The following is a 25,846-nucleotide window of genomic DNA, read 5'->3' as shown; positions in this document are numbered from 1 at the left end:
TTCTCCTCTGTGTTTATATATCACCTTGTGAATATACCTATTGCACTGCACTGCAATTGTCAGTGTATCTACCTGTCTCTTTTACCATAAAAAACATTCTAAGGAAATGGTGATTTATTTGGAAGGAACTAATTCTAACATTATCATATAACCAGGACTTTTCAAACCCAGTAACAGATTATTATAATGTGTTTAGTATTATATTTATGAAGTCCACACTAATATAATGAATGTAAACACAGGACAATATTACTACCACTATGATGCAAATAATAATCAGTGGCTCGATGATCAAAAATTTTCATAATTATCCTTTATGATGAAAGCCGGTGTGGTTCAGTAAGAGTAGCTGTGGCCTTGGGTTGGAAGACTTTGGTGCAAATGTGGGCTCTGCTGACCACTGCTGGGGAGAACCCTAGCAAGTTACTTTACCTCTCTGTCAGTTTCCCTGCATATAAACTTGAGAGTACATTAATGATAGAATGGGAATTTGACGATGAAATGAATTTATGCAAGGAAAAGTGATCAACACAGGACCTGGTGTAAGTTATGCAGTAATAAACATAAGTTGACTTTGAGAGCATTGGTAAGTGAATCAGGCTGCATAAGTCCCTGGCCTTTAGACACAGGAGTTTAAGGCAAAAGTCTTAAACTCCTATGAGAAGTTTAGTGAAACCCTTCTGAGCACATATAGGTCTTTTTAGTTACTAAACTCTGTTAAAATTATTCATATTCATAAATATAAAATGATAATGATAAGTTAAATATCCCTACCAAAACCAAACTACCTTTGACTGGCTTGATAAAATAGGAATTGGTAAGTTTCTTACCTTTTGGGTAGATATCTTTTAGAGGGATTTCTCCTGGGGGCAAAATCCTGACTATCTGATTAGTATCCAAAAGAGTCACACAATTGCTCTGCTTTGGAGCTCCAATTTTCTTCTTCCCTCCGTAGAATGTATCAGTGACCCTTGATTTATGCAAAGATGTTGGCCTTTTCCAAGAATAAACTTCATTAGGTGACTAAAAAACAAAGGAGAGAAATTCAAGCACTGAAGTATTATAAACTACATTCACAACTTTTACAATGCAGTCCTTTGAGCAGATACCAGTGGTAAACTTATATTTCACAAATATAAGAAAATCAAATTATTCCTTAACCTTTTTGAATTTGGTACAGAAGATAGCTGCTTCATCAATAATCATAATTTTCAGACAAGTGTGAAATATGCAACACATTTTTTATCTTGAAATGAATTATAGCTAAAAAGAGGGAATATAACAATACAGGTAATTTAAGTAACTATAAATAAATAACTATCCTATAGCATCCACTATCTGGCATAAGGAATAGTATTACCAGTATTTCTCAAGCCCCTGGAGGACCCCTTTTCAATCACATCTCTTTCATATTCCCTAGACATTAATTCTTCTGGAATTTTGTGTTAATTTTTTTCTCTTGCTTGACTTTAAATTTTTACCACATATATATTTATCCTTCTCTACTCCAAGATCACAGATATTCCCCTATGTATTTGTTAAACATTTTGAAGTTTTGCCTTTCACATTTAATTCCTTAACCCCCCAGGAGTTTATTTCTGTGAGTGGTATGAGGCAGGGCTCCATGCTTGTCTTTTTTTCACATGGATAGCTAATTGTTCAACTATCATTAACCTTTGCCCACTGATCAGCACTGTTGTCAGAAAAGTTTCATGTATGCAGGCAGCTGTTTCTGGGCATTCCATTCTGTTCTACTGTATATTTTTCTACCCCTAGGCCAATACCATGTGGTCTTAGTTACTAAAGCTTTATAATAAGCCTTGAAATTTAGTAGGGCGAGTACCTCTGCTTTTTATTCTTGGTTCTTCTTCAGAAATGTCTTGGTCATTGTTTGCCCTTCCTCTTCCACTGCATCCTTGTCAGTACTAGGTATTGTCAGTATTTAAATTTTTTTTTTAGCCATTCTAATAGGCAATAGTAGTATCTCATCACGGTTTTAATTTGCATTTCCCTAATGACTAATGATGTTGAACATCTTTTCATGTACTTAATTACCATCCATATATCCTCTTTGGTAAAGAGTCTGTTCAAGTCTTTTGCCCATTTTTTTTTTATACATTTACCTCTGATTTTATTTCTATATCTACTTAAATACTTTGAAAACCGTGAGTTCACCCAGATACACCCAATTCCAATCCAACCACTACAGGACTCATTCTAGTTTTCTTTCCTTCTGTATCTGTAACTCCCTTCTTTAACAGTGAGAAACCCAGGCGTCATTACCCTTCATATACTTACTTTTTGGCTCAGTTCCACTGTATATGACTCATCTCCCATCTCCACCACTAACTTTCCCTTCCAGGCCAATGCCCTCCTCACTCTGCTTGGCCTGATAGCCCACACTGAGCTATGCACACGTATCAACAAACTCTTCACCTTACTAGGGCTCCCACATCCCACACCAGGCTGCCCCTTCATGGGGTGCCATCTTCATCCTGGCTGGACTTGATTCCCATCGCTAGTTGTTACTCCCTCCCACACCACAGATACCTTGCTCATCTGCTCAGCCTCTGACCTCTGACACCTCATGATGGGCCACTCTGCCCATTTTTTATACTGGATTATTTTCTTACTCTTGAGTTTTAAGAAATCTTTATATATTTTGGATACAAGTCCTTTGCTGGAAATGTGATTTGCCAATATTTTCTCCCAGCCTGTAGACTGTCCTTTCATTCTCTTAACAGTGTCTTTTTTACAGAGTGGAGGGTTTTTTTTTTTGTTTTTTAAAAAATTATTTATTTATTTAGTTATTTATTTATTTTTGGCTGTGTTGGGTCCTCGTTTCTGTGCGAGGGCTTTCTCCAGTTGCGGCAAGCGGGGGCCACTCTTCATCGCGGTGCGCGGGCCTCTCACTATTGGCCTCTCTTGTTGTGGAGCACAGGCTCCAGACAGGTAGGCTCAGCAACTGTGGCTCACGGGCCTAGTCGCTCCGCGGCATGTGGGATCTTCCCAGACCAGGGCTTGAACCTGTGTCCCCTGCATTGGCAGGCAGATTCTCAACCACTGCGCCACCAGGAAAGCCCGAGGTTTTTTTTTTTTTAATTATTTTGCTTTTTTTTTTTAAATTTTTTTAATGCTATTCTTGTCTGCTTACATTCTTTTTATGTATGTATGTATGTATGTATGTATGTATGTATGGCTTTGTTGGGTCTTCGTTTCTGTGCGAGGGCTTTCTCCAGTTGCGGCAAGCAGGGGCCACTCTTCATCGCGCTGCGCGGGCCTCTCACTATCGCGGCCCCCCTCATTGCCGAGCACAGGCTCCAGACGCGCAGGCTCAGTAGCTGTGGCTCACGGGCCTAGTTGCTCCGCGGCATGTGGGATCTTCCCAGACCAGGGCTTGAACCCGTGTCCCCTGCATTGGCAGGCAGTTCTCAACCACTGCGCCACCAGGGAAGCCTGAGGTTTTTAATTTTGAGGAAAGTCAAAGTATCAAAAAAATTTCTCATGGATCATGTCTAAGACGCTCAGAACAATGTTTAGGAGAAGTGGTGGTAGTGGGTATCCTTGTCTTACTCTTGATATCGAAACAAATGCTTTTTTACGTTTCACTATTGAGGATTCACTATGATACTTGCTGTCGGTTTTTGTAGCCATCTGGTAGTAGGTTAAGAAAGTTATAATAAGTTCATAATAATTTAGGTGCCTTTGATAATGCTATAAAAAGTTAAAAAGAGATGATATGCCCTTTTGTGAATAGTTTTGTGAAGAATCAAAAGAAATTCACATAAAGTCAGAAAGGCACTGTAGTATATAGTAGAAAGGATATGCATTTGAGGGACAGTCACCATTGAGCTCAAATCCCAGCTCCCTTATTCAATATCTTTGTGGCCTGGGGGATATATCCTCTCTGTTTTTGTTTCTTTATCTATAAAACCTTGTGCAACTGTTGTAAAAATTAATTATCATGTATAAAATGGTTTAGAATAGTACAGTGCCTGACTTGTGTTGGGGTCTAAAAAATATGACTGCGCTCATAAAATGCTGAAAGGCTGTCTAACTGAATGATCTAATCTAATGCTGAAAGGCTGTCTAACTGAATGATCTAATCTATCATCAAACAAAAATTCATGAACATCTCCGATATGTGGGTAATAAATATAGGGGATGCAGCTTTTAATTTAACAAGGTCACTAGTCCTACAGTCTACAAAGGATTTCTAGAGGGTCAATATAAACATTACCTTATACTCAGCTTTCTTACCTTTTTATAGTGACATTATATTTCTACACTAATTTCTTCAATCAAAAGATCAATTTTTAAAACAGTTCCACCTTCAGAAAAGTAGCTCCAGTATTTTCTCTACTGATAGCAGCAAGCATTGTAGAAAGCATATTAAACATAACTCTTTCATTTAATCAAGGCTGCCGTAGATGCTGTATTCCAACATGTTTCATTTTCAGATATATAATCCACAGCAAATGTTTTTTACTTGATAATTAAGAAGACATAAGGCAAAGTCCTAAACCACACATTATCCATCGGGTTTTGGATTTCAAAAGTCTTATACCCTGAAGTACTCATCATTCATTAATTACATTAAAATTTTGAGGCATGTGAGACTGGTGTACTATTAAGCAGAGCCAATATTTTTTATCTTTAAGTGATTCTATCATCCCACCTAAAAGCTACAAAGGAAATTATGAAAATTAAATGTTTAATCAAAACACATGGAGTTACATCTAAGGTTATTAGATGGCAACTTGGGCTGAAATAACCTTTATATTTCATGTTCCCACATTTCCATCAGGGGAAGATGGTACCTAGTTTCACCTAAAGTCAATTATAAATAGCCTCTTCTTTACAGATAATAGTAAATAACAGCAGAAGGATCCATTTAAAAGCAAATTAAATTGAGACCACCAGCATTTATAGTATAATCTGGATGCAGCAAAGATATAAATCAGAGCAAAACTCAATGGAAAGTGAATTAGTGTTCATGAGCGCTGAAAAACTTAACCTACAGTAATGAGACTCCAACATATTTCACTTTAAAAAATTCTAGAAGAAATATTATTTTGTTAGTCTCAAATTGTCCCTCTTGACAGATGACATGAGCACACATTAAGACAGCATGATATAAAATCACTGTCAGTATGTTAAGTATTTAACTGTCACATGAACTCCCGTGTATGGAGAATACTGGTTTTCCTTTACTAAATTATATAATTGCACTACAATGTATATGTTAATTTTTAACAAGCAATGAAACCATATAGAATGCATTTTTTAATGACTGGTCTGGAAAACAGAAGGTTGATGTGAAATGTTTACCAGAAAATCATTACGTTTTTAATTACCCCTCAAATAGGCTTATAGAGTATAGGCCAAAATGGGGGGAAGAAATAGTTATTCAATCATTTAAGAAATTTATGCTTACCATGAGATCTGGGAAACCAACAACGACTGTAGCATAACTATTCTCATCTGAGAGAATTCGGTTAGGAGAGGCAATCTTTTGCCCCACAGCTGAACTCAGATTTTCAGATGATAGTTGATGACTTGAAATTTTATGAGGTATGCTGAAGTCTGTTTCTAAAAAGTGTCAGAGAAACATTAAACACCATATGCCCCTGAAGTGCTCCAGGAATTAATTTTTGCAAGATTTCATTCTCACCAACTCAAACAGAAAAGCACAAATCAAAAAATAGAAAACGCTTCCAATTACACTCATGGCTTTTTGTCTGAGAAAACTCAGTTTTCACAATCATGGCATCTTCTCAAAGTGATTTCAAGTATTTATTCAAGAATTCAAATTTTTATTAGCAATCAAGATTAATATAATAGCACTCTGCAGAAAGAGGTGAAACTGGCCCAAACCAGTCTTAGCAATGGTATATTTTAGAATTTTTTCATAATTACTTTTCACCCCCCCCCAAACTGTGATGAATAAAGTAGAAATACTGATGGTCTGTGTAAAAAAGAAATGATGCAATCCTAAAATAGACTTGGAACCTACATATATGTAAACATTCTGACTTGTTAGTTTAAAAATTTCAGAGACAGAATTTAAAAGACGATAGATTCTTATTTACTGTTTCTAGTGTAGTGACAAAGATTTCTTTTTTGGTATAAAGTTAACATGTCGATACTATTGTCCTTAAATGATTCTAGAGGACAGTATGTATGCAGGCATGTACCCATACAGCCACAAACACACAGAACACAGTATTTACCTTGTGTGACTCCAAACCCCGTGCTAGGCAGCTCCTCTTTCAGCACATACAACTGGCAAACCCTACTGTCCTCAGATTCGATGTGTGCAGGCTTAGTTAAAAGATATTTCCTGTAAACAAACAAAACATCTAAGTGAAAAGTCTTTCTTTTTCTAATAACTATGAGGCCAGACTAGGAAAAATCAGAGTTCCCATACCCTGCCCGCCCCCCGCCAAAGCCTCTTCTTTATATTCTGAGTATAATTTGCAGTTTCAGAGTTTCATCATGAATTTTAAAAATAACTTCTTAACACTGTATAAGAGCAGTGCATAATAACAGTGCAATAATAAATGTGAACTGAAAATCCAATACTTCCTGTAAGAGGAAGGGCCATAAAAAAAAAAAGAAAAGCGACTCTAAAGAAACACATCTGTACTATCATGGAGCCTGCTGTTAATATGACTGATCCGCAAGTAAGAAGAAGCCCAACCTCTGATTTGTGACCAGCTAAGGGACAGAAGCCCTCACTGCTGTAATCCCCTTGATCTACTTGTCTGTAAGATTTCTAATATAGGAATATATATATAGCCAGGAATCTTTTGCAGCAGGTCACTTCTGCTTGTCAGCAGAGGGGCAGAGAATCTGCATGAAGCCAGCAGATGTAATGTATGAGGGAGGGTGACTCAAAATTTACTGTGCACCCCTCTTATGCCGAGTGTACATAATGTCCTCTTCATCAAGAAGTGTACGGTCCAATGGAAGAGGCAACACAAACATAAACATAACCAAATAAGAGCACACGAGATAAAATGAAAAAGCAGCTTCTAAGGGGTGGATTCTGTGAAGTTACAAAAAAGCAACAGCATTTGGATGGAGACTGTGGCCCTCTGAAGAGAGGATAAACTAAAAATCTATTTTGAAGTATCTCTAGTTTGGCAAGAATACAGTGACTTCTCAGTGTGCTAACAGGAAAAATCCTAAAGAAATATGGATCAGTTGTAAAAGTCATTATGTTTTCACTGTTAATTTCAAGGTCATCTTCTGAAACACTTTTTAAAAAAAAATTTATTTATTATTTATTTATTATTTATTTTTGGCTGTGTTGGGTCTTTGTTTCTGTGTGAGGGCTTTCTCTAGTTGCGGCAAGCGGGGGCCACTCTTCATCGCGATGCACGGGCCTCTCACTATCGCGGCCTCTCTTGTTGCGGAGCACAGGCTCCAGACGCGCAGGCTCAGTAGTTGTGGCTCACGGGCCTAGTTGCTCCGCGGCACGTGGGATCTTCCCAGACCAGGGCTCGAACCCGTGTCTCCTGCATTGGCAGGCGGATTCTTAACCACTGTGCCACCAGGGAAGCCCTGAAACACTTTTATAATTACTGTGCGAAGTGTGTTACATTTAATTTACTTAAATTTTCCCGTCCCTTCTTCTTCGGAGTTTCACCTATAGAGATGCTGCCAAATACAGAAATTGTTAAAAGACAGACACAGGAAGACAGAGCTGTAAGGATGCTGGATAACTAAGCACACTCCATGAGGTGCCATGTAGATCTACCCACTGATGTGTTTTGCTCTCCACCAGAAGCCATTTGTCTTCTGCTACGAGAAAAGCTGTCTGGAGGTTGATGGGAAGTGAGATGGTGTGAGTTCGCCCTTCTAGAACATCCAGCACAGCCAGGGTGTTCCTGAAAAAAAAAAAAAGAAAACTCTCTGAAAGGAAATGATGAGGATATTGGTTGAGTAACCATGGCACAGTCATTTCATGATATGTTATACAACCCTAAAAACAATGTTTTTAAGACTAGATAATAACATAGAAAAATGTTAATTGAGAAAATAGATATATAAAACTCTAAACTATGTAAAGGTATGCATAAGAATTAAAAATGAGAAGTGAGAGCGGCCATGCTAGTAGTGGTTGTATACGGAATTACGGGCAGTGTCTTTTCTTATGTCTGTTTTTCAATGTTCTGCAATGTGGGATAAGATACTTTTAGAATAAAATATTTCTAATTTTATTACATTAGTTTTACAATAAACAAGCATAATTAAAGGAGGAAACAGAATGGACACAATAAGGATCCCAGATTAAATCTTCTACAACAAAGAGCTCACCCTTTTTCTTTGTAGAATACTAGCCAGTTTTTGTGCGCAAATTCTTTACACATTTTGTAAGTTTCCTAAAGACAAAACAAAACAAAATATTCACTTTAAATGTGTCAGATGCATTCATGTCTATTCAGCTGCTTTTCCTTAAATAAAGTTCTTCAACGTGTAAAACATGTTAATTCTCTGAGAAGCTACCTCTTTATCCACTCCAAGACTCTTACGGTAACATAGATTAAAATATATTTCAAAATTAATTGTGAACTGTGCACTAAAACATCTTTAGAATAATATTTTAGGGGACTTCCCTGGTGGTCCAGTGGTTAAGACTCCACGCTCCCAATGCAGGGGGCCCAGGTTTGATCCCTGGTCAGGGAACTAGATCCCACATACTGCAACTAAGAGCCCGCATGCCGCAACTAACACCCAGCACAATCAACCAAATAAATAAATAAATATTAAAAAAAAGAATATTAAAAAAAAATGCCAAATACTGGTTAGAAATAAACATGCTATCTGTTGATCAATATGGAACTTGTACCATAGCATAAATACGTAGGAAATATTTTGTTTCTTAGATTTGGATATATTTATGACATTTAAACTCTTTTCTTCGTGGTCTTTTAAGACCTAAGTATGCTGTCGTGCAGGGCAGAGGGTAAGCCTTATTTTATATCCATTACCTTTTTCTAAATGGCAGAAAAAATTCTCGTTGGTTAGCCAAAATGTTTACTAGTTTAATTTAGTTAATAAGCTAAAACGTTTATTTATCTAGTAAATACAATCAGCTGTTGCACTCATAGGTTCATTACATAAATCCAAACAAACTCATAACTGGAAAACTATTAAAGTGACTATTAAAGTGCATGTTAGGGATTTGTCATGAATACCACACTCAAATGGCTCATGATGTCCTATTATTGTGAGTTGCGTCCTGACAAGTCTTCATGTGACTATGATGGATACAAAAAGAAGCCATTGATATTGAATTATATATGTATCTATGTCTACCTATTTGTATCATATTAAAATTTACAAGTGTATAATAAGAGAATTCTCTTGTGCATTATAGCAAACAAAAGGCACCGCAAGGGATGGGCAGGCATGCATTTTTACGGTTACAAAGCTATGGAAAATCCTTAGCAATTTGCTGGACAAGTTGGGTATTTCTTACAGCTTCCTCCTTGTTCCACCAGGAAGTTTTCTTAAGTGTAAACTCTTCTGAAGGTAAGATGAGACGATGAAGGGCTTGGCTAGTGGTATCCAACAACAGGATGACATTGCTCTGGAAATAAAGAGAACAGTTTGTTTGTTTGCGTGTTTGCTTATTTATTTATTTATTTATTTAGCAGCAGCCTCTTGGCAGCCTGGGAATAAAGGCAATAGTGATAAATAAACGAAAGGGAAGACGACAATACTGAAATATTTAAGAGACACCATGAAGACACTAAATGTTTTTCCCTAATACAGAATTTAAAGTATTAGATAGTTTAATGAAGATATTTCTAATTATGTAATGCAGAATCTTCTCTTTGAAGATTTTATCTTAAAACCATCGCCTTGTAAATATAGGCTCGTTTAACCATGATTTCTGTTTTATTACATACAAATGAGGAAATTAAGAGAATCGATAATTTTAAAAGCCCATTTACTTTTATCAAAATTACACTTAAAGAACGTTCTGTTGAAAACTCTCTTACACTGTGCATAATTGAATCTCATTTATTCTTTTCACAAATCCAGGTTCAACTCAGAAAATATGTACATGTTATAAAGATGGGTTAGCAAGAAAATATCAAGGACCCCAAGAACCTAGCTAGTAATGAATGTTTCATCTTGACATTCACTAAGCTTGAGAACTTTCATAGCTGGTGCTGTAATAACCTACAGACAAGAGATTGCTCCAGCAGCATTAATCACAGTTATGCAAATGAAGTAATAATCTCTCAGTAATTAGGAGGACTTTTTCAAGAAAAAAATTAAAAAAAAAATTAACCTTAGGCATTAAAATAAGTGAACAGAAACACATGAAATAAGAATTTAAAATTGAGAAAGCCAGAAAAGATTAAATATTTTAAAGAGATGCAAAGAAGTGGGCTCTTTTCATTAAAATTTAAAGACATTTGAAGATTAGACTAACAGGTTTACAAAAAGGCACCAGAAAGTTGTCAGGCCTTGTTATGCAATTGTCTTTTCTTTCTTTCTTGTTTTTGTTTATTTTGTTTTGTCTTATTTATTTTGTTTTGTTTTAAATTTTGGGCCCCTTCAGTTATCCTAACCCTTATGAACTTTTCATTTCAAGAACTTTCTTTGGGGAAAATAAAATCACAAAGCACCCGAAGAATTAATATGTATTTTGCAAAATATATACAAAACATGAAAAGTCTGTTCATTTGTTCCATGACATTTATTGAGCAGCTTATATTTAAAGCACAAAGGAGAATACAATGATGAATTAACCATGACCCTTGCCCTTTATTACGTAATCCAGTTAGAGAGAAATAAAAAGAAATGTAAGTAGGTTAATGATTCATCTGCAAATCTGAGACCTCACAGTGTGGTTTCAATTTATTTTACTAGTCAATTTTACTGAAGTGCTCAAGAATTAAAGTAGTATTTGTTCCAAAGTCTCCTTTATTCCATATACTCTGAATCTTGGCTGTATTAAAATTTTCTACCAAGCATGTTGACAACGCTTAAATTTTTCCATAAACACTCTTAGAATGCATCATTCTGTATAATATGCAATTCTCCATTAAGAATGTGTGTTAGTAATATTCTTTTTAAAATCAACATGTCATATATGAAGCACCATTCCTGGCATTTGAAAGTTTGAAAATGATGAAAACCTTAAGGAAAACCCTTAAAGTTTCCCTTAAGAAAATGTATTAATAAGTTAAAAATTTACAGTCTCTATTCTAGATTAAATCTTTTTTGAGTAAGTATTTTTTAAAGGAGAAACTCTCTCTTGCGATAAATATGTACAACATTAACACGAATTGTTAGCACTTAAGCAATTTGGGGTAATATTAACTTTTCTAAGCAACAGAAAGTCCTAAAAATAATGTTTGATCCCAAAATATGATTAAGTAGAAGAAATAAGCAGATGATTAAACAGATATGATTACGCAGAAAAATGAGTACAGTTTTGCATTTTTCTTCCTTTTTAGGGTCTAATACTTGTATACTCATAACTTTGCATAAGTGAACTGAAAAACTGTATCTTTCTAAGTAACAGAAAACATATATATATATATGTTTATATACACACACATATATATGTTTCCAGCCACTGCTGTATTTAGAATTAGTTCTAGAAGCAATTGGCAACATGAAGGAGTTCTGCTGCTCCATCCTTTTAGATGTTAATGGTTTCCTTCTGTAAATGACTAATGATATAGTCTGTCTGAGTTCAAAAATAGAATTCTGCATCACACATGAGTACATGTAACTGTGGTTTTGGCTCTCCTTTAAGGGGGGCAGGGAGGAGAAGCGAGTGAGCAACTTTATTATGTTTGTATTTGACTGGGAGAAAAGTAACCTCTGGATGACCTCAATGTCCTAAAGTCTGAAGTTCTAAACTTTGTACAGATGTAATAAGTCATCTCATGGGGCGGGTGGGGGGAGGAGGCTTTATTTTTAGGCATGGCAAAATTTCCCTTTCCTCACTTAAGATTTTATTTTAGCCAGGAATTTTTGAACAACTTCTTAAACTAACCAGGGAAATGTATCTGTTGCCAAGCTTTATAAAGACAAGGGAGAGATGAATTAATGGAAGTACTTCTCCATGATATTTTAGCTCTATTGTCAGGGCAGAATGGGGGAGAAGGAACTGATGGCAGTGCACATATTTTTTATTCGATTACAATTATTTATCATTTGTTAAGTTTTACAGTTACATGCTGTTCATTTGGAATTAAGGAGGTCTTATATCCTAGCAGGGACATAATATAAAACAGACAGCTGATATATCCTCTCTGGGAAAAGAAGAGGCAGTTCAGAGTACAGGTAGCGAAAGTATCCTGATAAGCTGTGCGTGCCTGCTGAGAGCATTGAGGTACCCTTCTGGAAAACTGTTGAAACTGGTCCAAGGGATAAGCCAGGTAGCATGCAAGAATGCCAGGAGGGAAAGTGCGGGCTGTACAAGTCAAGCACATCTTTACACTGAAAAACAGATTTTCTTTGATGAAAGTCGTTATAAGCGAGCAGGGTATTGGTCAGCAATGTTGCCAAACAACTGGATCTTTTGAGAAAATAAAATACTTCCTGAGAACCTGAAAATCTCGTACTTCTAAAGAATTGGCATATGTAAATTTGACAGTTTACCTGACAGCTGAAAATCTGGCAAGATTGTTTGAATAAATACTCCAAATTTAGACTCCTATTTAAATTTGATTGGTTTCCTGAATCAAAAATCACCAAGATATGTGCTTTTTATGACAGATTCTTCTGGCTGTAGAATTCAATTCAATGGCATTGGTATTTTGTTGGAAATCTATAAAGTAAAACCCTTATTCCAATGTGATGTACACAAACCTTTATAAGCAATAGCTGGATATTGATAAATTCTGCTTCTAGGAGAAAGCCATATTGAAAAAAATTGCGAAAACCAGAAAAAATTTTATTAACTCAGAATTTAAGATAATTATTTAGGCAAAGCCTAAAGTTAAAGTTGACTTACTTACTCAATGAAATACTGCTGTGTTACTTATGCAATTTTTTATTCTTGATTAGAAACAGTCTAAAAGTACTGTTTCTAGGTAACGCTTTACTCTCATAGTGTGTTTAAATACTTAACAAGTAACAACATTACATTTTTTCCATATTTTCCTATTATGAATACTTAAAAAATTTTTCAGACTATTCTTTTCCCCACGTTTCTGCAGTGAGCGACAGCATGGATGAAGTTTAATTCTGGTGATGTCAATCCAATTTGGTTGGAACCTCAGTTCTACCATGTATTTACTGGGCAAGTTATTTAAATTTACTGAGACTCAGTTTTCTCACATGTAAATATTGCTAAAGCTACCTCGCTGGGCCTGTGGAAGAATAACACGGAATAATATATGTAATCTTTTCCTTGACACATTTGTCAGCATTTAATAATTGATCCTCCTCCCTGAGATATTCATCACTTGGCTTCTGGGATACCACACCCTGGTGTAACCATCTACTTCACTGGGCACTCATTTTCAGTTCCCCTTGGTTGATTCCTCCTCACCTCTCTCATTTCTTAATATTTCATTGCCCCAGGACTTAGTCCTCAGACTTCTCTTTTCCACCCACATTCATTCCCTTAGTGATCTCTTTCAGTTTCATGACTTTAAATAACATTTATATGCCAGTGATGCCCCAATGTATGTTTCCTGTTCTGACTTCTCCATTAAACACCAGAATCATCTACTTGGATATGTTATAGGCATCTCGAATTTAATCACACATCCAATCTTCCCCTCCAAATCAATTCCTTCCTCATCTCAGTTCATGGCAGGTCTATCCTTTCAGTTGCTCAGGCCCTACATCTTAAAGTTGACCTTAGTTTACTATCTTTCACCTCATATATCTGATCTGTTCGGAAATCCTGTTGGTCCCACCTTCAAAATATATCCAGAATCCATCATTACTTATGACCGCCATCCTCCTCCAAACTGCAATGATTTCTTGCTTGGATCATTGTAAAAATCTCTTCATCAATCTCCTTCATTCTGCCTTAGTACCTACAGACTATTCACCACAGAGGAGCTGGAGAAATCCTTTAAAAATATAAGTCAGATCTTGCTTCTCCTCTGCTTGAAACCCTCTAAGACCTTCCCCTTTCCTCACAGTCAGGCCGCAGAATGGTAGAATGATTTACAAGGCTCTACACATCTGCTTCCCCACCCTTCCACCATGTCCCTGACCCAACCCACTGAGTGACCTCTTTGACCTCACCTCCTTATACCCTCCCCCTCATTCAGTCTTCCCCACCACGCTTCTTTAAAGATCGAGAGGCATGTTCCAGCCTCTGGGCCTTTGAACTTATAATTCCTTTGCCTAGAACTCTCTTATTCCTGATATCTCTTCTCTCCTTCACCTCTATCAGATCTTTGCTTAAATATCACTTTCTCAGTTAGGCAATCCCTGCCCGCCCACCCTGTTTTAAAGGCAACTTTCCTCCCAGCCTTCTATTTTACTCTCCCTTGCTTCTCATCTTCTGACTTAAGATGTAATTATTTACTTTGCTTATTGTCTACCTTTTGCACCAGAATGTAAGCTTTTGAGAACAAGGATTTTTGTTGTTTTGTTCATGGCAGTATCCCTAATAGTAGGCACATGATACATATCTGATGAATGAATAATATGCTTAGTATACTATTTGGTAGATACTAGGTGGGTAATAGGTCTGCAGAAACATTATACTCCTTTCTATTGGATAGTACAGATTAACTGAGACCTGGAGAATTCTCATTAATTGAAACACAGACTGTCTTTTGATCTATATCTTCTGTTTGGAATTACTTTTAGCCTGACTCTGGGCATCTGTACTTTTCATTAGTGCTGTCTTACAATAGTAGTGATGGTTGGAACTTGAGCATCATTAGATACTAAAGAATCTCAGTGTATTCCTGCAATGGCCTGATGTCCTCCCAAAATCTGTAGGCTGAAGTCCTAAGCCCCAGTGTATTAGGAAGTGGGGCCTATGGAGATGATTAGGTCATGAAGGTGGAGTCTTCATGAATGGGATTAGTGCCCTTATAAAAGAGACACGAAAGAGATCCCTGTTCCTACTGCCATGTGAGGCTACCATGAAAAGACAGCTGTCTAGGAGGTGGGTTCTCACCAGATGCTGAATATGCAAGCGCCTTGATCTTGGACTTCCCAGGCTGCAGAACTGTGAGAAATAAATTTCTTCTGTTCATAAGCTACCTAGTCTATGGTACTTGTGTTACAGCAGCCCAAACAGACTAAGATAATTCCATTCAGTATATTTACATGGCTATCTCCACATAAAGAATGCCATTCAGGTTTCAGGTAAAATGTCATCTCCTAAGGGGAAATATCTGAGCACTCTTTTGAGTACTGTTTACCCTTTCATCTCCTCCTACCCTACCCCCATCATTCCTTAGGACCTTACCTTATTTTTATACAGCACTTATCACTACTTGAAATTGGTATTTATTTGTTGGCTTACTTGTTTGTTGTCTGTCTCCCCAAAGAGAATGTAAGCTTCACAACAAAGAATTATCTAGCCTCAAATGTCATTAGTGCTGAGGTTGAGAAGTCTCTTCAGAGAGGAAGATATTAGCCTGCCTTGTGGTACTGATAAAATACAACTCCTGACCCCGTCCTTCAGCCCCTGTCCTCAATCTTTATGAAAGCACATATTTTTAGTCAATCTTTATGAAAGCACAAATTTTTAGTTATAGGTTGAAAAACACTCTTGCCTTCTCCTTTGCATCAGTTACCCTGGGCATAACTAGACCATGTCATTACCTGCTGCTCATGGAGAATCACTTGACCCTTGAGGGGATTTCCCAGCGGTGCCACTGTCACAAATGGGTGCCAGACTCCACTGGCCGTTCTTGGGAAGATGTCAAAAAGGTCCACAAAGTAGCCGCTTTTCCCAGTCATATTCATAAAGTATAAGGAAACGGGATTGCATGCAACTACATAGAGAGTATTTTCCTCATTTTCTGAAATGACAAAAAAGTGTTAATTCCATGGTCTGCAATAGATTTTCTGACTGGTCAAATGGTCCAGTGAAAACTGAATCGTGAGACAGCACACAATCAGAACTCAGCAGATGATCTGCAAATGGATTGATTAGGTTGAAGAGCACTTTGAGAAGCAATTTCGCACCTGCTGTAACTGTACATTGGGCCACACCTACCTATTCCTGGAAGTAAGTATCTGGTCCCCAAAGAATTCTATAACATCTCATGCTAACACCATTAAATATTTAACACTCCTCAATGTCAGGAAATTCTTCCTTGTATGAAAGTATTTTATGACTCAATAAAAGTCTGTTTCCTTTTATTTTATTGTTGGCTCAGATGGACAACAGCTGGTCAACATCTTCTATCTGCTAATCCGGCATTTCCCAGCTAGTTACAAGATCTTTAGGCTTTTCTAGTAAATAAGTAATCCCATTTTTTGTTCTTAGCTCTATGGATCTTATTTTCTAAATTATCTTTTTTCATATTTGTGTATTTATTATTACAAAATCTCTGTCTTTTCAAACTAGTACTTGACTAGGTCCATTTTTTTGAATTCTATTTCAGTGCTTCTTCAACTTTCAAGTGCATATGCATCACCTGGGGATCTAATGAAAAGGCAGATTCTGATTCAGTGGGTCTGAGGTGGGGTTTCAGACTCTGCCTTTCCAACAAGCTCCCAGGAGATGTCACTGCTGTTGGTTTGAGGGCTTCCCTTAGAGAAGCCAGGCTTTGGACTATGTTTCCCATAATCTCTATTTCTGGGAACCTTGAAGCAAGGGATTAAGCTGCTTCTGTATAATAAACGCTATTAACATCACTCATTATCCAGGTATCTATTTACAGTGGTCATATTTTCTGAACCCAAAACTAAGACACAAGATATGAAACTCTGGAAAAAAAATATAGTGTATGTGTGTGTGCATGTATATGTCATGTCTACACATAAAGACCAAATATATATAAAGATATAGAAAACTTAAACATATATAAAGATATGGTAAATTTAAATAAGCTAACATTGATAAGAAACACAAATCAATGGAAGGGCAGAAGAAGACATTATTTAGGAGACAATGTGAACTGTGTGTGTGTGTGTGTGTGTGTGTGCGTGCGCTACAGTTCTAAACATCAGATAGAATCACACAACTTATAATTTAAGAATCTTTTTAATGCTTCTACTCTCAGCACAAATAAGTTCAATTCAACATTTATTGAGCACCTTTGTACATAGTATAGGGACCAGGGAATATAATAACAGTATTAATAGAAATGTAAAAAAAAAAAAATAAATAGAAATGTACTTCATGAACTTACAATTGTTCTCTCTTATTGCAGGCATTAAGTGCTGTTTGGTCTTTGGCTCAAATATATATATATATATATATATATATATACACATATATATATATGTATATTTAACCCTGATGCTAACCCAAGAAAATGTTCTTTTCTGTCACCAATACAGAATAGGTAAAAAAACAAAGAAATAAAAAACAACACAAAAACCTAGCTTGCAAATGTGGACAATACTAAAACAGAGGGTTAAATTATGTGAGGGACAGAAAATGAGTTTCGTTTTTAAGGACCAGTTCTGACTGGCTCACAGCGGCTGCCTGGAATGCTGTGTGGAGAATTGTGAGACTGTGACAAGGTTTAATGTCACCTGTCACTGGCATGGGGCAGAGGATCACAGCATACTTACTTACAATCTCTAAATATGAGACCAGGGCAAAGTTCAAATTTTATCCGTAAGATTCATACTTATTCTCTACTAGTGAATGTAAAATATCTTAATAGGAACACCAGTCTGTTACCAACAAAAACCCTGTACATTTGAAAAGCACATATTTTTACTTAACATAGCTGATGTTGGAGAAAACATCCACAGAACTTACATGAACAAAAACTTGCTTCTGAATTTTTGCCTGAATAACCTCCATTGTAGACAAGTTAGAGAATTTCTCCCTTTCCCCTGCCATCACTTCTGTTTATATCACCTTAGCAACTGCCATCAATTGAAAACTTCTGCCAGAAAGTACCCAGGGCACACGGCATGAATCAGTAGGTAATGGCAACAGTCCAGAGACGTAGATGCCAAAAATTCACATCCTTTATTTGCCATTCTTTACAACGAGAGGTTTACTGACTGCAAATCCTCCAGCCCTGCTTTCAGGGTTCATGCAATCACCAAACTGGAATCCGAGCCAAAAAAATCCAATGTTTTTCCTTTTTCTTTCCCTCTTCTATTTTTAGCACACGCCTGGGTGTGTTTAACTTTGTGCTACAATTGTAATGAGAAGCAGACACATGCATATAAACTCAGCAGTGCTTATGTGGATTTCACAATAGTATTTTGTTAGGTTGTCATAGGAAATTAGTTCTAAATTACATATAATTGCCATTCAATCCAAGAATGACACAGTTACTGAGTCTATCATAGACTTCTTGATGTCTAGAGATTATTTTGATCCTGCTTTTAAAAAAATCAGTGCAGACATATTAACAAATTGAAGGAGAAAAACCATATGATCATCTCAATAGATGCAGAGAAAGCTTTCGACAAAATTCAACACCCATTTATCATAAAAGCCCTGCAGAAAGTAGGCATAGAGGGAACTTTCCTCAACATAATAAAGGCCATATATGACAAACCCACAGCCAACATTGTCCTCAATGGTGAAAAACTGAAACCATTTCCACTAAGATCAGGAACAAGACAAGGTTGCCCACTCTCACCACTATTATTCAACATAGTTTTGGAAGTGTTAGTCACAGCAATCAGAGAAGACAAAGAAATAAAAGGAATCCAAATCGGAAAAGAAGAAGTAAAGCTGTCACTATTTGCAGATGACATGATACTATACATAGAGAATCCTAAAGATGCTACCAGAAAACTCCTAGAGCTAATCAATGAATTTGGTAAAGTAGCAGGATACAAAATTAATGCACAGAAATCTCTTGCATTTCTATACACTAATGACGAAAAATCTGAAAGTGAAATTAAGAAAACACTCCCGTTTACCATTGCAACAAAAAGAATAAAATATCTAGGAATAAACCTACCTAAGGAGAAAAAAGACCTGCATGCAGACAATTATAAGACACTCATGAAAGAAATTAAAGATGATACAAATAGATGGAAAGATATACCATGTTCCTGGATTGGAAGAATCAACATTGTGAAAATGACTCTACTACCCAAAGCAATCTACAGATTCAATGCAATCCCTATCAAACTACCACTGGCATTTTTCACAGAACTAGAACAAAAAATTTCACAATTTGTATGGAAACACAAAAGACCCCGAATAGCCAAAGCAATCTTGAGAACGAAAAATGGAGCTGGGGGAATCAGGCTCCCTGACTTCAGACTATATTACAAAGCTTCAGTAATCAAGACAGTTTGGTACTGGCACAAAAACAGAAATATAGATCAATGGAACAGGATAGAAAGCCCAGAGATAAACCCACACACATATGGTCACCTTATCTTTGATAAAGGAGGCAAGCATATACAGTGGAGAAAAGACAGCCTCTTCAATAAGTGGTGCTGGGAAAATTGGACAGGTACATGTAAAAGTATGAAATTAGAACACTCCCTGACACCATGCACAAAAATAAACTCAAAATGGATTAAAGACCTAAGTGTAAGGGCAGACACTATCAAACTCTTAGAGGAAAACATAGGCAGAACACTCTATGACATACATCACAGCAAGATTCTTTTTGACCCAGCTCCCAGAGAAATGGAAATAAGAACACAAATAAACAAATGGGACCTAATGAAACTTAAAAGCTTTTGCACAGCAAAGGAAACCATAAACAAGACCAAAAGACAACCATCAGAATGGGAGAAAATATTTGCAAATGAAGCAACTGACAAAGGATTAATCTCCAAGATTTACAAGCAGCTCATGCAGCTCAATAACAAAAAAACGAACAACCCAATCCAAAAATGGGCAGAAGACCTAAATAGACATTTCTCCAAAGAAGATATACAGATGGCCTACAGACACATGAAAGAATGCTCAACATCATTAATCATTAGAGAAATGCAAATCAAAACTACAATGAGATATCATCTCACACCGGTCAGAATGGCCATCATCAAAAAATCTAGAAACAATAAATGCTGGAGAGGGTGTGGAGGAAAGGGAACACTCTTGCACTGTTGGTGGGAATGTAAATTGATACAGCCACTATGGAGAACAGTATGGAGGTTCCTTAAAAAACTACAAATAGAACTACCATACGACCCAGCAATCCCACTACTGGGCATATACCCTGAGAAAACCATAGGTCAAAAAGAGTCATGTACCAAAATGTTCATTGCAGCTCTATTTACAATAGCCAGGACATGGAAGCAACCTAAATGTCCATCGACAGATGAATGGATAAAGAAGATGTGGCACATATATACAATGGAATATTACTCAGCCATAAAAAGAAATGAAATGGAGGTATTTGTAATGAGGTGGATGGAGTTAGAGTCTGTCATACAGAGTGAAGTAAGTCAGAAAGAGAAAAACAAATACAGTATGCTAACACATATATACGGAATCTAAGGAAAAAAAAAAAAAAAGGCCATGAAGAACCTAGTGGCAAGACGGGAATAAAGACACAGACCTACTAGAGAATGGACTTGAGGATATGGGGAGGGGGTGGGGTGAGATGTGACAGGGTAAGAGAGTGTCATGGACATATATACACTACCAAATGTAAAATAGATAGCTAGTGGGAAGCAGCCGCATAGCACAGGGAGATCAGCTCGGTGCTTTGTGACCACCTAGAGGGGTGGGATGGGGAGGGTGGGAGGGAGGGAGATGCAAGAGGGAAGAGAAATGGGAACATATTGTATATGTATAACTGATTCACTTTGTTATAAAGCAGAAGCTAACACACCATTGTAAGGCAATTATACTTCAATAAAGATGTTTAAAAAAAAAAAATCAGTGCAGGAAGGAAAAATCAAAAGAATAAACTGACATACCATGTGATGTAGCGATGTCGCAGATTAAGTTAATTTCATCCAATGGTAACTTCCAGGAGGCACATTCTTCAGTAAAGGTTTGGGATCTTCCTTCATGTCTTTCTATTGGATACTCCTGTATGTTTATAAGTGCTGGACCCTAGAAAAAATAGTTATCTGAGTTAAGACATTTGGGTAGTTAGCAAAAAGTAGAAAAGCTAAAGTTCTTCCAAAATACAGATTTTCAATTCAAATATTCCACATCTTGATATACCTCTTCTCATTTTACTGACCAGCATGATACTTATAACAATCATAATACCATATACTTGCATTTATAAATGCTTTCACATGTGCTATCTTATTTAATTTCTCACTTTCTTTTCTTTTTACTCACAAAATATAGCAGATGTAAAATCCCATAGGAGTTCTCATTCCTTCATTCTTTCCTAAGCCAAGAGCAAGTTTTGAACTTCAAGTACTGGGACCCAGAGCTATCCAAACTAGGAGAATAATTTTTTAAATACAGTTGACTCTTGAACATTGATTTGCATGCCCTTACAGTCCTTAATTAATCAACTATGTTTGGGTCAGATATTTACTATTTTGCCATCCATGGGCGCTCTCACCCCTTCTATCTAGTCTGTATCTTAGGAGCTAGAAGACTAAAAACTACATTCCTCATACTCCTATTGCAACTAGTGACTGATATTCCTTTGCCCTTCTTCATGAAAACAAATATAATGGAGTAACCGTCCTATCTGACTTTCCTGAAATACAGGATAGCTCTTAGGAATTCTACTGGCCATTAGCCATTACCTACATTGAGTCCCTCAGAGGCCAGACTGGATGTGATTTAAGTTCTGCCAATTAAATGCAATTGCATGAGATTTGGAAGGCAGATGAGAGGCAGGGGCCATCTTCCTGCAGTCAGAGCAGATAAGGAGGCTCTGACAAATATGAGCAGTCAGATTCTATGCTCTGCTTACAAGGGTTGACAAACTGTGGCCTAGTCAAGACAAACTTGACTATGGCGGGTCAAGTCTGAGCCATCTCCCTGCTTTTGTCAATAAAATTTTACTAGAACACAGTCTCACTCATTTGTTAATGTACTGTCTGAGGCTGCTTTTTTGCTACCATGGCAAAGTTGAGTAGTTGTGACAGAATCTGTATGGCCACAATGCTTAACATATTTACTATCTGGCCCTTTACAGGAAAAGTTTACTGATCCTGCCTTACTGTGCAGCTCCCAACAACAGGGGTGGTAGCAGAAGCAAAAACACTCATCTTGAAACCAAAAGTCCAGCAATGGTCCCTTGACTCTGTTCCTCCTGTCCTTTCTAATGATTTTATAAGCATCTAATTCCCCACAGCCAAACCTAGATGGGTTTCTATTGCAACTAGTGACTGATACTCCTTTGCCCTTTTTCACGAAAACAAATATAATGGAGTAACTGTCCTATCTGACTTTCCTGAAATACAGGATAGCTCTTAGGAATTCTACTGGCCATTAGCCATTACCTACATTGAGTCCCTCAGAGGCCCGACTGGCTTAAGAATTAGAGCAGAAGTTAATCTATTCTAAAATAACATCAGAACAAGTCATTTCTGAGATTGAATGGATTTTCTCCAGGGAAGATACAGAAAAATCGATAACATTCAATATTCTAATGAAGGAATAATGATATCAACCTTTACGTCTATATGATGAGTTTCTGCTGGACACAATAGTTTTTGCATTCCATTTCTTGACTGACCAATTGTCCAATAGCCCATGAAGGTCTGCTCTGGCAGAGGCAACCTGTCAAGGATTAATTTGAAGAATAAACATTTCTTCCTGTTTCCAAGTCATAGGAAAAAATAATGAGCCATATATTACCGACCACACAAGCAAATTTGAAGAATGCTTTACTTAGAAGTGAGTTATGTTTAATTTTATTAAAAGATAGTCTTTAATATGATGTTTAAAACATACTTTGAAAAGAAAAAGATTTCACATTTCAGAAACTCAGAAGGTAAGGTCCTAGTCTGTTTTTACCTTAATGGCAAATATAATTAGGGTTTACATATTTTTCCCCTGAATTGGTAAATACTTAGCAATTTAATATCAAATTCCTATTACAGTATAGGAAGGATTTAGGAAAAACAATGGAGCAATCCATCAATTTTTTCATTCTATTCTCCTAAATTTGAAATCAAATAATAAATAGTACACAGTACTACCAGTCACATGCTTGTAAGTTGTACAGGGCAAGTTTCATAGGGTCTATTTTAGCACTTTAATTTTTTTTTTTTTTTACTTTGACTTGCCATATAATATACCTACAGAAACGTTCACATAAATGTGCCACTTAGTCCTGAGCACACGTGTGTGTCCAGCACCCAAGCATCACCAACACTCAGAAACTCCCATGGACCACTTCAGTCATTACCCCTACCAAGGGAGCTACTATCTGACTTCTAATGGAATTATTCTGTGTTTAGATTCCATTTTATTTAAAGTTACATTTAAATAAAATAACTTGCAGAAACAAATATAGTAATGCTAAAGTACAAAACCACAGACAAATTTTTTAGAATAAGCCTTTACTTTTCAATCATACTACCTTTTCTTTGAATCTTTAAAAAAGGAACCATTAATTTGTCACTTAATTCAGTATAAATTTCTTATTCCATGCTAAGTGAAGGCCAAAAATGATTCAAAGTTAAAAGTTCTTTAAAAATAAGACATGTACATGTGGCTATAAATTGAAATGTATGCTTGAAATGAGCTTGATGATCATTAAAAGGGTACATATTGAGATTTAGAAAATCATTTTATTTTCAGTGAAAGAGTAATCTGACAAAATATCTCCATATACTTAATAAGACCACGCAAGGCTTAGATATTTTTTGCATAGAATACAAAACCAGAGAAGATTGGTTCAAGATGGTGGAGTAGAAGGATGTGCTCTCACTCCCTCTTGCGAGAACACCAGAATCACAGCTAACTGCTGAACAATCATTGACAGGAAACACTGGAACTCACCAAAAAAGATACCCCACAACCAAAGACAAAGGAGAAGCCACAATGAGATGGTAGGAGGGGCGCAATCACAATAAAATCAAATCCCATAACTGCTCGGTGGGTGACACAAACTGGAGAACACTTATACCACAGAACTCCACCCACTGGAGTGAAGGTTCTGGGCCCCATGTCAGGCTTCCCAATCTGGGGTTCCAGCAATGGGAGGAGGAATTCCTAGAGAATCAGACTTTGAAGGCGAGTGGGATTTGATTGCAGGACTTCGACAGGACTGGGGGAAACAGAGACTCCACTCTTGGAGGGCACACACAAAGAAGTGTGTGCATTGGGACCCAGGGGAAGGAGCAGTGACCCCACAGGAGACTGAATCAGATCTACCTGCTAGTGTTGGAGGGTCTCCTGCAGAGGCAGGGGGTGTCTGTGTCTCACCATGAGGACAAGGACACAGGCAGCAGAAGTTCTGGGAAGTACTCCTTGGCATGAGCCCTCCCAGAGTCCACCATTAGCCCCACCAAAGAGCCCAGGTAGGCTCCAGTGTTGGGTTGCCTCAGGCCAAACAACCAAAAGGGAGGGAACTCAGCCCCACCCATCAGCAGACAAGAGGATTAAAGTTTTACTGAGCTCTGCCCACCAAAGCAACAGCCAGCTCTACCCACCACCAGTTCCTCCCATCAGGAAACTTGCATAAGCCTCTTAGATAGCCTAATCCACCAGAGGGCAGACAGCAGAAGCAAGAAGAACTACAATCCTGCAGCCTGTGGAACAAAAACCACATTCACAGAAAGACAGACAAGATGAAAAGGCAGAGGGCTATGTACCAGATGAAGGAACAAGATAAACCCTGAGAAAAACAACTAAATGAAGTGGAGATAGGCAACCTTCTAGAAAAAGAATTCAGAATAATGATAGTGAAGATGATCCAAGACCTCGGAAAAAGAATGGAGGTAAAGATCGAGAAGATGCAAGAAATGTTTAACAAAGATCTAGAAGAATTAAAGAACAAACATACAGAGATGAAATGAAAAATACACTAGAAGGAATCAATAGCAGCATAACTGAGGCAGAAGAATGGATAAGTGACCTGGAAGACAGAATGGTGGAATTCACTGCCATGGAACAGAATAAAGAAAAAAGAATGAAAAGAAATGAAAACAGCCTAAGAGACCTCTGGGACAACGTTAAACACAACAACGTTCACATTATAGGGGTCCCAGAAGGAGAAGAGAGAGAGAAAGGACCAGAGAAAATATTTGAAGAGATTATAGTCGAAAACTTCCCTAACATGGGAAAGGAAATAGCCACCTAAGTCCAGGAAGTGCAGGGAGTCCCATACAGGATAAACCCAAGGAGAAACATGCCGAGACACATAGTAATCAAACTGGCAAAAATTAAAGACAAAGAAAAATTATTGAAAGCAGCAAGGGAAAAACGACAAATAACATACAAGGGAACTCCCATAAGGTTAACAGCTGATTTCTCAGCAGAAACTCTACAAGTCAGAAGGGAGTGGTATGATATACTTAAAGTGATGAAAGGGAAGAACCTACAACCAAGATTACTCTACCCAGCAAGGATCTCATTCAGATTCGATGGAGAAATCAAAAGCTTTACAGACAAGCAAAAGCTAAGAGAATTCATCACCACCAAACCAGCTCTACAACAAATGCTAAAGGAACTTCTCTAAGTGGGAAACACAAGAGAAGATAAGGACCTACAAAAACAAACGCAAAACAATTAAGAAAATGGTAATAGGAACACACATATCGATAATTACCTTAAACGTGAATGAATTAAATGCTCCAACCAAAAGACACAGACTTGCTGAATGGATACAAAAAC

The 25,846-nt window shown here is 37.1% G+C and overlaps 1 protein-coding gene across 2 annotated transcripts in view; it reads right to left on the bottom strand.

Annotated features, from left to right (window-relative positions):
• Positions 1-25,846, bottom strand: part of VWA8 (von Willebrand factor A domain containing 8) — a 360,366-nt gene that overhangs the window by 110,003 nt on the left and 224,517 nt on the right. For both annotated transcript variants that reach the window (XM_059902829.1, XM_059902830.1), the window contains exons 27-35: positions 22,675-22,783; positions 21,004-21,142; positions 15,790-15,989; positions 9,491-9,601; positions 8,326-8,390; positions 7,770-7,895; positions 6,234-6,343; positions 5,438-5,592; positions 831-1,023 (exon numbers count right to left, since the gene is read on the bottom strand). In XM_059902829.1, the coding sequence (XP_059758812.1) occupies positions 831-1,023; positions 5,438-5,592; positions 6,234-6,343; positions 7,770-7,895; positions 8,326-8,390; positions 9,491-9,601; positions 15,790-15,989; positions 21,004-21,142; positions 22,675-22,783 (1,208 nt within the window). The remainder of the gene's footprint in view (positions 1-830; positions 1,024-5,437; positions 5,593-6,233; positions 6,344-7,769; positions 7,896-8,325; positions 8,391-9,490; positions 9,602-15,789; positions 15,990-21,003; positions 21,143-22,674; positions 22,784-25,846) is intronic.

The sequence above is a fragment of the Balaenoptera ricei genome, chromosome 18 (assembly GCF_028023285.1).
Source record: "Balaenoptera ricei isolate mBalRic1 chromosome 18, mBalRic1.hap2, whole genome shotgun sequence".
NCBI lineage: Eukaryota > Metazoa > Chordata > Mammalia > Artiodactyla > Balaenopteridae > Balaenoptera > Balaenoptera ricei.
This window is presented reverse-complemented; position numbering and strand designations above follow the sequence as displayed.